Here is a 13,803-nt window from a genome sequence, read left to right on the forward strand (position 1 = left end):
GTCTCTTCTGACATCCATCTTGACCTTTTCCTTCTTTCTTGTCTTCCCAATGACCTTTTGCTCTCTTCATGTATGATATTCTTGATGATATTCTTATATATATAAGATAAATATACAAAAATCTAAGATTTTTCTATATGCCAGAAACCATTAAAAACTACTCACAATATTAAAAACACTATTTCATGCCCACAAATGATGTCCATTCAGAACCCTATCAGGAATGATTTTAGTAACTCGGTAAGCTCAATGTAGAACTTATCTGAATTTTGGCTGTTTTCCTTTTTTTTCTACTATCTTTTCTGTCTATTTACAAAACTAGTCACAGAGCAGGCCCTGTTCTTGTTTTTTCAAAAATAAATCCACAGGTACTTTGAAAATTAAGGTGTTCTTTACATCTCAAATAATTCCATGGAAGGCTACAAGAATAACAAACATTAAGAGACTTATAAATATTTAAATGTTTCTAAAAGTTCTCATGATAGTTATTTAATGGTTTGATGTTGATGGATCTGTAAGGCATTTATTGAAAAGTAAAACATTGATTGAGGTATAACTATATACTATCTTAGAGCAATAATAATTCAGGGCCCTGTATTGTTTCTCTTCTCAAAACCTCCCACAGGTTTCCAATAACACTGAGAACAGAAGCTGACAGTTACACAAGATCTGCTCTCCCTGTTTCTCTCCCATCTGGCCTCCTCTCTCTTCTGTGCATGTCCTTATTTCTGACTGCATCTTCACTCAGCTTGACTGTTTTTGTAGATGTTAAGTCAAGGTGTAAGCAGTGCCGAACATCAGAGAAAAGTTAATTTCTCTACTAGAATGACTATGTTTTCAGTCATGAAATTCAGAGCTAGGCCTTGCTAGGGTGGGTGGGAGGATTGGGAAATAGTCACAGTAATTGGGCACCTTGTGCTAGGGCCATGCTGGGTTCTTGTGGCCTCTCCTCCTCCTCGTTTCTGTATAGTTACGTGCATGGCCAATGGTGGTTATAGTTTGTGTAGTTACTTAAGAGGCAGCTCTGCACTTCTGACCTATGTCCCATCATGACCTTGAATCTGCTTCATACCACGCTTACACATTGCCTTCTTTTTTTATCTTACAACTGTGAAGTTTGATTTCCCTTCCACAGAAAATTATCCTACAGTACCATATCATTAGCTTTTTAAAATTATTATTATTGGTATATACACTGAACTGCTAATAGCAAGACAGGCAGTTCAAATCCACCAGCTACTCCTCAAAAACCCTCTACAGGGTTACTATGAGTTTGAACTAACTTGATGACACTTAACAACAACTTATTGATATGCATCTATTATAAATAATGCTTATAGTGAATAGTCTACACATACATCTTTGGTTATACAAATATTTCAGTAGTTTCCCAGAAATAGTATTACTTGGGAGAGAGGGGGGGAATACATAAATATTTTACATTCTGATAAGCAAAAAACCAAATCTGTTGCCATTAAGTCGATCCCTACTCATAGCAACTCTATCCTGCCAAACTGCTCTCTCTCCATGTCCTCATCTTTGCCTCCATCTCTGGCGTTGCTGTTTTTCTGATTAGGGTCCCATGTTCTGCTCATGCTCTTCTCTATTGATGGTTACAAAACTTCTACCTTTATAGTTGTGACAGTTGCAATTAGTCATGATGACAATTACTCACTACTGAATCATAAGAATCTTATCACCATCTCCTTTCACCAGACCCATCTAGACAAGATGAAAACTATTCAGTGGAGATTCTACCTTCTCCCGCACACTCTGAAACTAAACTCCCTCTTGAAAACTTGTAAGCCAATCATTTTGTGCCTTTAGGAGCACCACCCCCCCCCCCTCCAATTTTAGGTAGTCAATGTCCCTGTCAACCTTGTGTACAGAAGGGATAGGTTTGATCCTTGATGTGAAGATTCCTTCCCTCTCAGTTGGTATTTTGAGCTACTACTCCAGCTGCTTCTTGGAAACCATATACAGGGTCGCTATGGGTCAGAATCGACTCGACGGCACTTAACAACAACAACATCCATATGTCAAGTTCATCATATTGTATCAATTTACACTTGTTTCCTTTATCAAATTTCTTTCTCTTCCTTGAGACTGCAAATCTTGACAGGACAAGACAACCTCATCTTTCTTCTGCTGAGAGGCTAATGGGTTTAACCGTGGACTTGGGGTTAGCAGGTGGATTCTTAACCCACTGCACCACCACTGCTCCTTAATGCTTAAAATTTCTACTATAGTTAATTAAATTTAAATTGATGCTTGACAGACAGACTCTGACCTCGGATCCAGTTAGCAACAATCTGGGCCCCACTTTCCATTCTAGGTTTGCACGGTACCACCCCAGTCCACCTGAGGTTCTCTGTCCTTCTCCCCCACCTCTCCAGCCTCACACAGACTTTAGAGGAAGACCAGCCATGCATTACCAAGGGGCTAACAGAGCCCCATGCCAGTTAGCAAGGCAAACAACCATAAGTTTATTTTATAATCACTTTTAGGGCATTTAAGAAGCTCTGGTAGGACAGTGGTTACATATTGGGTTGTGAACCGCAAGGTCAGCAGTTCGAAACTACCAGCTGTTCCGCGGGAGAATGATGAGGCTTTCTGCTCCTGTAAAGATTGACAGCTTCGGAAACCCTGTGCAGGGTCGCTGTGGGTCCCGTAAAGATTGACAGCCTCGGAAACCCTGTGCAGGGTCACTATGGGTCGGAACCGACTCCATAGCACACAGCAGCAGCAGCATGGGAATTTGTATTTTAAACTTGATTTTTTTTTTCTTTTTTTTATCACAAGAAACTTTAGTTCAGTCTATAATTCATTTTTCTAATGTTCTTCAAAGACTTTAAACAAATTGTAAAACATTCCCTGTTCTTGGATGGAATGACTTAGCTCTTCTCCCTAAATAAATATATAAATTCAATGGAAGCCCATTAAAAATATCAACAAACTATTTTATGGAGTTGAGCAAATTGATACCAAAGTTTCCATTGAAAAACAGTAAATGCACATGAAGAGCTGAGAAAATACTGAACAATAAACTACAAGAATGTACTATCCTGTTGTTGGTTACCGTCCAGTTGTCCCTGACCCATGGTGACCCCATGTTCCATAGAATTGGACCATGTGTTCCACGGGATGTCCACTGGCTGAAGTTCAGTCCACCTCAGCTATAAGCTCTGAGAATCTGCTCAGCATCCCAGCAACACACAAGCCCCATGAACAGATGAATGGGCCGCCCCCATGGGCTGTCTTTCTGACTATTGTTAAGTGCCACTGAGTCACTTCCAACTCATAGTGACCCTGGATAGCGTTTCCAAGAGCAGCTTGTGGGTTTAAACTGCCAGCCTTGTGATTAGCAGTCCAGTGCTTATCCTACAGCCCATACCAGGACTCTCTTTACCAGGTGCCGAGATAAACTATACAGCATCTAGGTCCCTGGGGGGCACAGGACATTGTAAAAGCATTTGCATGCAACACTTCCCAAGTGATCCCAGACATAGTGAACACCTGCTCCATGTTGAAGACACCTTGAGCATTTTTTTAGTAGCTTCTTTTGAAGTCAGGTAGTTCACTGTTGTACTCTTTATATTTAAACCCAGTCCTTCAAAATACAGCTCATTTATTCAGGCTTTCAAAACGTTCAGGGAATGGATGTGTTAGCTCAAAATATCAACTGAGAGGAAGAAGCTGGTATTGTCACACTGTAAAGGGAGAAGTTTTGTATCATAAAATGGGGAACAGATACTCTTACAGTCCAGGGACAGAGGACCCTAGGACCATCAAGGGAGAAGACCACAAGTGGAATGTGGGACCCTATCCAGAGAAGTAACAACACCAGAGATGGAGGCAGAGATGAGGCCATGGAGAGAGAGAGCAGCTGAGGACTATAGACTCATGGAAAGAGAGGGACTGACAGCTGGTGGCCAGGAGGCAGACTTGCAGAATGTGCCCTTTGGTGGTTTAAATGATTATATATTCCTAAGTGTTTTTGTGTACATCCAAAAACAACAACAACAAAAACAAAATGGAATAGAAGCAAATACTGTTGAAAGGTGATGCACAGAGGGCATTGTGATCATTGCAATGATACGAAATACAATAAGATGAGTGCAAAATCGATGTTCTCCCATGTAAACTACCACTCAATTCACAATAAAAGCTTAAAAAAAAAAAGTTAATGGGAAATGTAAGTAAAAGATAATGGAATTTCTCCATGAATTTGTGAAGCCCCCTTTTATTTCCAATTGCCCCAACTGTGACAGAGAAACAGAGGCAGCCACACCCCCCTGTACACTGCAGCCATCCCTAGAGGCCATGACATCACTCCCAAAGGGCTCTGTTGGCAGGCCCCGGGGAGCACTTTGTTCATCTGAGTCCGTGCTAAAGGGGGTATGTGACCCTCAACCCTGCTGGGCAGAGGGATTATGGTTGAGTGACATAGAGAAGCTAAGAGCAGATGGTGGGTGAGGCGTGGACAGAAATGAGCTTCAGGGGAAAATGAAGACATCTGTGAATCCCAGAATCTGAAGCTGGGCCAGGCTTCCTTGTAGCCCCATCTTGTGACACTGTGTTGATCTTGCTGCTTTTTTTAATTCAAGGTGTTGGGGAAACACAAAGACACTTCCAGGCCCAGGTCAACTCCCACTCGCTCACCTTTCTATCTACAGACTAACTTGGCTGCTTTATCCTCCTGTCCACCGGCTCGAGACTCTGTGTCCCACATTGCCACAAGGCTCTGTAAAGCAGACACCATGCTTTACAGAACAGTTTGCTTTCCTCAGAACATTGAGCTCTGTCTATTTCAAGTAACCTCAAGAAAACAGATGAGAAGGCACAAGGATGACAGGTAATGGGATTGAGAAGTCTTGACAAAAGTGAAGAGGACTCAAAGCATTTGCTGATGAAGATCAAAGACTACAGCCTTCATTATAGATTGCACCTCAACATACAGAACAAGAAAATCATCACAACTGGTGTGATAAAGTAAACATGATACATGGAGAAAATACTGAAGTTGTCAAGACTTTATTTTCACTTAGATCCTCAAACAATGCTCACAGAAACAGCAATCAAAAAATAAAATAAAATGATCTATTGCATTGGGAAAAATTGCTGCAAATACCTCTTTAACGTGTCAAAAACCAATGATGTCACTTTGAGGACTAATGTACACCCAACCCAAGCTAAAACTGATGCATTCGAGTTATGGTATTGGAGGAGAATATTAAAAATACCATGGACTGCCAGAAAAGCAAACAAATCAGTGTTAGAAGAAGTACATCCAGAGTGCTCCTCAGAAGCCAGGAGGGCAAGACTTAATCTCTCATACTTCAGCCATGTTATCAGAAGGACCAACCCTTAGAGAAGGACCTCATGTTTAGTAAAGTAGAGGGTCAGTGAAAAAGAGGAGACAGATTGACAAAGTGGCAGCAGCAATGGGCTCAAGCTTAATAACAAGTTTGAGGATGGCACAGGACAAGGCAGTGTTTTGTTCTGCTGTGCATAGGGTCGCAAGGAGTCAGAGTCAACTCAACGGCACCTAACAACAACAACAACAACAAACCCAAGCTTCACATGCATAAGAAAGTTGGCCAATGAATGTTGTTGTTGTTGTTAAGTGCCATCGAGTCGGTTCCGACCCATAGTGACCCTGTACAGGGTTTCCGAGGGTGTAAATCTTTACGGGAGTAGAAAGCCTCATCTTTCTCCCGCGGAGCGGCTGGTGGTTTCGAACCGCTGACCTTAAGGTTCACAGCCCAATTCGTAACCACTACGCTACCAGAGCTCCTTGAATAATTCTTGTTAATTAATGCATTTGAATTACAGTGCTGGCAAACATAAAGAATATTCAGAACATACCATGGTCTTCCCAAGAACCAACAACTCGGTCTTAGAAGTATAGCCAGAATGATCCTTAGAAGTAAGAATAGCAAGACTCTATCTAGCTCAGATAGTTTGGGCATGTTATCAAGAGGGGACCAGTCCCTGGAGGAGGACATCATGCTTAGTAAAATGGAGGCTCAGCAATAAAGAAGACCCTCAATGAGATGGACTAAAACAGTGGCTTCAAACTGGGCTCTAGGCTGTGAGCAGGAAGTATTCAAGGAGAGGAGACTGAATGAGATAGTCCCAGACCCCCGGCTCTCCACATGAGATTGTACTTGCCACATTGCCCAACAAATTGCTGAGAAAATTCAACAGAGAAATCAGTATGAAAGAAAATAGTGAAAATACAACCAAGTGACCATCAGAACTTTCTTGCAGAATCTGAAGGAAAACATTGCCCTTTTGATGGACTTATTGTTAAAAGCTGTGTCAACACACCAAATAACCCAGCTTGAAGGGGACCGAGAACAGAACCTACTGGATGATCCTGGAACTCGAGAGAGATTACTTCTGACATCCTTTAAGAATGAGGTGCAGACCCGATCTTATCAGGTTATTAGATTAGTCTGGTGACTGGAGGAGCGCCCATCCTTGGATCCTTGAGGAATCAGAGGAGACAAGAGACTTAAGTTTTGATAAAATCTGGCAACAGCAGCAGAGAATTATCTAAGAACAGGATGCAAGCCTTGATGCTCTCTCCTCCATTGTAAGTCGCCAAAAACATATGGCGGCAGGAGATTGGGAATGAATTGGAGAACACAGATGAGAAGCTATGCACTGAAACCAGGTGTCTGAATCTGGTGGACAAGAAGTCGACATCTTACAGTTCAGACCTCCCTTCACCCTTTCAGATGCCTTCCGGGACTAGACAGGAACCTTTATGAATGAAGCAGGCAAACTAGACAGGATGCTAGTGGTGATTTTATTGCTACTCTTGGCTTATTGTGGTGGTTGGGGTCTGGCCCGCCAACTAATGGCAGTAAAGGGACCAGGAGCAGTGACACTTCCCAACATCCAATGAAGACCCAGCACCCTCCTGCTACCCACAACCTACCCTCAATAAATTCCCTCAGCCCTCAAAAACAAAAACTGGGCTCAAGTGTAACAACAATGGTGAGGCTGGTACGGGACCAGGCAACGTTTCCTTCTGTTACATGTGTGGTTGCTATAAGTTGGAACTGACTGGCCGCCCCAACAACTCTCTCTTTCTTTCTATCTTTAAGTGCTGTCAAGTCAGTTCCAACTCATAGTGACCCTCTATAGGATTTCTGAGGAGTGGGTGGTGAGTTTGAACCACCGACCTTGCAGTTCAAACTGACTTTATAGTGCAGTGCTTTATCCTTCAGTGCCACAGCAGGACTCCACTTTATATCTATCTATCTATCTATCTATCTATCTATCTATCTATCTATCCATCCATCCATCCATCCATCCATCCATCCATCCATCCATCCATCCATCTATCTATCTATCTGGTCAATACTATCATATATAATAAACACTGATTACATTATTCTTTTTTTTTTAATGGAAATAATTCCTGGGCTGCAGGAAACTTTCCAAAGCATCTGGATTGTGTCTGTATTAGCCATTAGGAGAGTCTCCAATGAGAAATACTTGTCCCTGCTTGCTCCTCCCTGTCATTGTTCAGCATTCTTGTCAAGTTGCCCTGTTTGGCATTGTCTGTCGTACAGGAGTGTCCCAGGGTTATAGCTGGAAGGGTAGGAGTCTCTGGTGATACCTAGTAGCTGGGGGAAAAGCACTTCCCCCACCCCCACTGCTTTGTTAAGCAATCTGGGGGAGAAAAGGGAATTATTTCTGTGTTTGTGGGCATCCTGGTGGGGGTAAGATTTCCCTTTGGGAGATCCTTTATGTCTGTTAGCTTCTTGCTCATGTTTTTAGCCTAATGCCAGAATTTGAGTGCTTCTGTTCATGGCTTTTTATTCACTGTGACTAATAATAAGCTTCTTGCCAGACTTAAAATAAAAATAAAAATTCTTGCCAGACTTAAAAAACAACAACAACATCATGTTGTTGTTAAGTGCCATTGATTCAATTCTGACCCACAGTGACCCTGTATAGGGTTTCCGAGGAGCAGGTGGTAGGTTTGAACCACTGACCTTGGGGTTCACAGTCCAGTGCTTATCCTGTAGTATTCACCAGGAGTCCTGATTATATCTGGACAATATTAATTTTATATATATGTATATATATATGCTGGTCTAGCATGTTGTTGTTGTTGTTAAGTGCCGTCGAGTCGGTTCCGACCCATAGTGACCCTGTACAGGGTTTCCAAGGGTGTAAATCCTTACGGGAGTAGAAAGCCTCATCTTTCTCCCGCGGAGCGGCTGGTAGTTTCGAACCGCTGACCTTAAGGTTCGCAGCCCGATTCGTAACCACTACGCTACCAGAGGTCTAGCATGTTAGATAGATTAATTTACTCCTCTAAACAACCTATCAGATAGGTATTAGTAGTAGTAGTAGTTTATAGAATACCGGATCAAGTGGAAAAATGAAAATTCAAAATATGACAGCCTGTGATGACGTGGAGCGATGGAGCAGCTGGAGACTTTAGATCCAGAGAGGGAGAGCGGCTGTGTGCTGAAGACCTGGGGAGTATGGGGAAGGCTTGCATGGAGGGGATTGTAACCATGGCAATGAGACGATATACGATAGAATGAATGTAAAACTAATGTTCTCCCATGTAAACTATCACATAATTCACAATAAAACATTTAAGAAAAAAAAAATATATATGACAGCCTGCCTCTAGAAAATACATCCCTCACAGGAAAACAACCACCTTCTTCTTAAAAATGCCCACAAAAGGATTAACTTGCAGCTCTATTTAAAAATTATCTCGCTCCCATGATCCCTTTGAGAAGTGCCCTAGGCTCAGATCCTGATATTCTAATAATTAGCTTCCTTTCCACACTTCCATTGACCTTCATTTTGTACTCCCAAAATGAGACTCTCACCCAAATACTTCCCCAAATGAGACCCCCCCACCCAAATACTTCATAGTCGGTCAGCAGAGCCAAAATCCAAATCACTATCTTCAAACACACTGTAATACACAAATTACTAAAAGCTTTGGAAAGTCTGAGATCTGAATCTGAGCTCTCTTACTAACTGGACAAGTCAGTTTATACCACTAAGACTGTTCCCTCACCTGTTTAAAAACCGTCTACCTACAAGGAGCAACCAGGGGGCTTACTGAGTGCCGACACAGAAAGTGCTTAAGAAAAGAGCTCAGTAAATATTGCTGGTGATACACTCTGTAGCAGCCACCGTCACAGCCAGGGGCCGAGGCTGGAGGGTGGTCAGACTCCGCTACCATCCAGGCCCCACACATGCATCCATCCATCCCACCTCCTGCCCTGCCTTGACAGGCACTCCTACCTCACTGGACTGCCTTAAGCCCCAGCAGTCTGCGTCACCTTCTCGTTCCATATTTTTCTCCACTGCACTTACTTTACTTATTATTTTTGTTTGTTGCCTGTCTTCGCCAATGACAACATACGTTCTATAAAGGTAAGGATTTTGTCTGTTTTGTTCTTACTGTGTCTCCAACCTCTAAAAGAGCAACTGACGCACAGACTTCAATATCTGATGAATGAATAAACCTCCCTTCCTCCTGTGATATGTCTTCAGGGCAGGTCTTCTCTTTTCTTACTCGAAGGACACTAATGTCTGCTGACCTACTTAGTGAGTGTTGGCAAGGACAGGGCAGACGGTGAGGTCTGGAGAAGTTGACTAAAAACCTTTAATCTCTCACTAGTTCCCATCCATCCCTAACCTGCACTCCTGGTGTGGCGCTGTGGGATCAGCACTGGACCACGAACCACAAGGTTGGCAATTCAAACCCACCAGCTCCTCGGAAACCCTATACAGGGCCACTATGAGTCGGAACCAACTTGAGGGCATTTAACAACATCATATCTAATTTATCATTCTCCAGGCCCCAATTCTCCAGACTCTGTCTCTCCTTTGTAGCTACACAAAGTTCACACACGAGCCAAAATTCCGCACTAGACAAAGAAAGATGAAAAAAAAAAAAACAAAACTGTCCATCCATCCCAAAAGCAGTAAGCGAGCCTGGTGCGGTGTTGCTGGATAAGCACTGGAGTGTTAATTACAAGGTTGGTGGTTCAAATCCACCAGCTGCTCCTTGGAAACCCCATACAGGGTCGCCACGTGTTAGAACCAACTTAACGGCACTTAACAGCAATGGTGTGCTAGGCACTGGGGCTATAAGTTAACCACCCACAGGTTAGTGGGTGGGCAGACAAAGAATTATAAAACTGAATGCTAAGTGCTGGACACAGGAAGGCAGAGGGCAATGTAAACAGAAAGAAAGAACTGAACCCTCTGCTTGGCAGGAGTGAGGAGTGGGATACGGAGGCCTTAGAATCCATCCTCACCCCCACCCCCCTTGCCCAAGATTGACTGGAGTCCAGGGAGGCCAGAGTGGACCGTCACAGAGTGAGTCACAAGTCTCAGCGAGGGACATGAGGCGTCTGCCCTCAGCCTGGCATCGACGCCCGCAGGCTTTGAGCTATAAGTCCCAGGTTATTTCTTTCTTGCAGGCCCACCACCAACACAGCTTTGGGAACCAGAAAATCCATAGGGCTCCTTAGTCTCTCGGACAGCCCCCTCCTGATCATCCTCCACCCACACTTCACCTCCTCCGGCCCTGCCAATCCTGGAGTCCTCGCTACTGCAAGACTTACTCCGAGGACTCGATTTCAGCAACACTGCAGTGGCTTCCTGGGCTCAGGTCCCGCTTCGCACGACCAGGTATTTGACACAATTAGGGCATACGATTTCAAAGTATTCTCACATAACTATTTGCTGTTTATGTTCTTAGGTATTTGAAAAGCATTTATTGAAAACACAGTATTTTATGTTGTAAAAATATTCAGGTTAGTCACTCTTCTGCTCAAAGTTCCTAACAGCTTCCTGTCACTCCAGAATACATTTCAAAACCACTTCTGTGGGTACGAGGCCTGGGGGGGCCTCTGACCTGACCTCACTTCACTCCCCCGGACTCTTTCTGAGCTCTGGTCACACCCGCCTCTGCATTGTCCCTCTGTCTAGCACTGTCTCCCACCTCCTCATCTATGCACCAACACTCTTCAACTAGCCACAAAGCTTGCTTTCTCATTTCCTTCCAGTTGGGCACATTTATGGAAAAGACCTCTTTAAAAAGTCAAAAAGCAATGATGTCACTTTGAGGACTAAGATGCACCTAGCCCAAGCTACAACTGATGCATGGTGTTGGTGGAGAATTTATTAAAAGTACCATGGGCTGCCAGAAAAACAAACCAATCTGTGATGGATGAAGTGTAGCCAGAGTGCTCCTTGGAGGCCAGGATGGCCAGACTCCATCTCTCATACTTCAGACATATTGTCAGGAGGGATCAGTCTCTGGAGAAGGACTTCTGCTAGAATGCCAACTTCACAGAGGCCTTCTCTGACTTCCCTATTAGAAATGCCATCCCTCCACCACCTTGGGTCTCCCCCCATTTCTCCACCGCGAATAAGTGAGTTACATCAGTGAGCTACATCATCAGTGAGTTACATCAGGGAGGGAGGGAGGGACTTCCTTTGCCAGTTGTGTTTATGGTTCTATTTCCACATCTAAATTAATATCTGACACAAAGCAGTGTCTCCAGAAACATCTGACGAATGAATGAATGACTAGCAATCCTAGTGAAACTGTTGGCATTACTGATTCTACTGAGTAGCTGACATGGAGGAACGGTGTGCTAAATTCTCATATGTGGGACATCTTCACAGAAGCAGATGCTCACGACTTCCTTCCTTGGTTAGCAGCTTTTGGTTAGCAGCTTAGCGCTTTGCCTCTGCTGCCCCCAAGGCTGCCTTTCTGAGGATTAGAGTGGACACTTCTTTGTTCTTGCTGTTGAGTGCCGCCCAGTCAATGCGTACTCTTAGGAACCCCACGTGACAGAGGAGAGCTGCCCCACAGGGATCCTTGGGGGGCAGTCTTTACAGGGGCAGACCACCAGGACATCTACTGCAGAGTCGCTCCAGGGTTCTAACTGTCAACCTTTCAGCTGGGAGTTGTGTATTTAATTACTGCACCACCTTGTCAACATCTTTAGGGGGCAGTGTTCTGCCTGCCACATGCACACACACAACACACGGTCCATCTGCTACCTGGAGCATACCTTGCCCCCTCCCCACTAATTCAGACAAGATGTTCCTTGAATGCAGAGTTCTCACCTTATTCCTTTCTGAATCCCAATCAGCATGGAGCACATTATTATTGACCTATTAAATGCCTATATCTTTTGGTTTATAAATACAAGAGGGCTTTAAAAAGTTTGTGGAAAAGTGAAATGAAAAGACAATGGCATTTTTCCAGGAATTTTCAAAACCTCCTCGTATATCTCATTACCATAACACCAAACTCTCACAATAGGACAAACAGGTTGAAGAGAAGTTGTCATGTGTGTCTGGTGCCACGCTTTCGTTTGTTGGCTGCGCACACTAAAAAGTGAAGCGGCATTTGCTTGCTCACCGACTCATCCTCACAAGGCCCTAAGTGCTTGGTTGCATAGCACTGCAGCGCAGCTTAGACCCAAGAAACCCTTTCTTCTTCCCTCATTCTGCCTGTTCCACAATTTCAGTTCTGACCCTACCTTTCAATGCAGCCACGCCTCGGTTTATTGTATTTCACTGCGCTCACAGACACTGAGTTTTTGACAAACTGAGAGTGTGTGCAACCCAGCAAGTCTATTGGCATTGTTTTTCCAGCAGCATGCTCTCACTTCGTGTCTCTGAGCTCCATATTGGGCACTGACACAAGATTTCAGCCTTTTTCATCATGATACTGTATTGTACCTTGTAGGTTACAGAAGAGTGTCAATATGACTTTTATCTGCACTGGGAAACCAAAAATTCCATGACTTTCTGTACTGAGATAGTCACCTTATGGCGGTGTTCTGGGACCAATCCTGCACTAGTTCTGAGATGTCTGCCCGCAGCAAAATCCATTTCAGGCCATAGAGACGATGGAAAATTTTTTCAGGTGTTCCATCTAGTGGCCCTTTCAGAAAGTACTTGTTTGGCCTGAGTGAGCTTCAGCTTACTGAGGACAGCCCTCCATGATGCAACCACCACTCTTAGGAAGAAAGTACACAAAGAAAGCAGTGGACACCGGTGCTCTGAGAGAAGCACTGAGGCGGCCATGTGAATCTCCGCCTTCCTTATTTAACAAAGAAACCTTCCTTATTTGAGGCATTCTTATCAACTTTAATTAACCAGACGATTTAATTTCAAGGTTCACTTACTACTAATTAAAAGCGTATTTGGTTCTGTCACCAACAAAATAGAATTATTGGCAAATGTACCTGAAGTCGGGCGTTCATAAGCATGAATTCCTGCTGATTTTTCATGCTTTCGTTCATAGACTTTGAGAGTATAAATCCCATCTTGACCTAAAATGTGAAAAACAAGGAGACTTAGAATAACAACCAGAATGTTCCTTAGAAGCCCAGGATAGCCAGACTTTGTCTCTCATGTTTTGCACATACTATCAGGAGGGACCAGTCTCTGGAGAAGGACATCACACTTGATAAAATGGAAGGTCAGTGGGAAAGGTGGATTGGCACAGTGGCAGTAGCATTGGGCTCAAGCGTAGCAGCAATTGTGAGGATGGCATAGGACCAGGTGATGTTTCCTTCTGTTGTACACAGTCGGGTCACTATGGATTGGAACCGACTCAACAGCACCTAACAACAACAACAACAACACACCTCCCAGGATCCCCATATGGTCTGTCGTCAGTTACTATGAACTTTAGACAAAGTATGAAAAGCAAGAAGTTCTGATCTCGGAACTCATGGGTTTAGTAGCTGCTGCTAACTAGCAGTCTGGCCT

General features: G+C 43.6%; 1 protein-coding gene and 1 pseudogene across 1 annotated transcript in view; one reads left to right on the plus strand and one right to left on the minus strand.

Annotated features, from left to right (window-relative positions):
• PLGRKT (plasminogen receptor, C-terminal lysine transmembrane protein) overlaps positions 1-13,355 on the minus strand; it is a 26,985-nt gene extending 13,630 nt beyond the window's left edge. Inside the window, exon 1 of the mRNA XM_006863754.1 lies at positions 13,275-13,355. Within this exon, the coding sequence (XP_006863816.1) occupies positions 13,275-13,355 (81 nt within the window). The remainder of the gene's footprint in view (positions 1-13,274) is intronic.
• LOC102816604 lies at positions 6,052-6,869 on the plus strand (annotated as a pseudogene).
• Positions 13,356-13,803: the final 448 nt, after the last annotated feature.

The sequence above is a fragment of the Chrysochloris asiatica genome, unplaced genomic scaffold (genome assembly GCF_000296735.1).
Source record: "Chrysochloris asiatica unplaced genomic scaffold, ChrAsi1.0 scaffold00056, whole genome shotgun sequence".
Taxonomy (NCBI): domain Eukaryota; kingdom Metazoa; phylum Chordata; class Mammalia; order Afrosoricida; family Chrysochloridae; genus Chrysochloris; species Chrysochloris asiatica.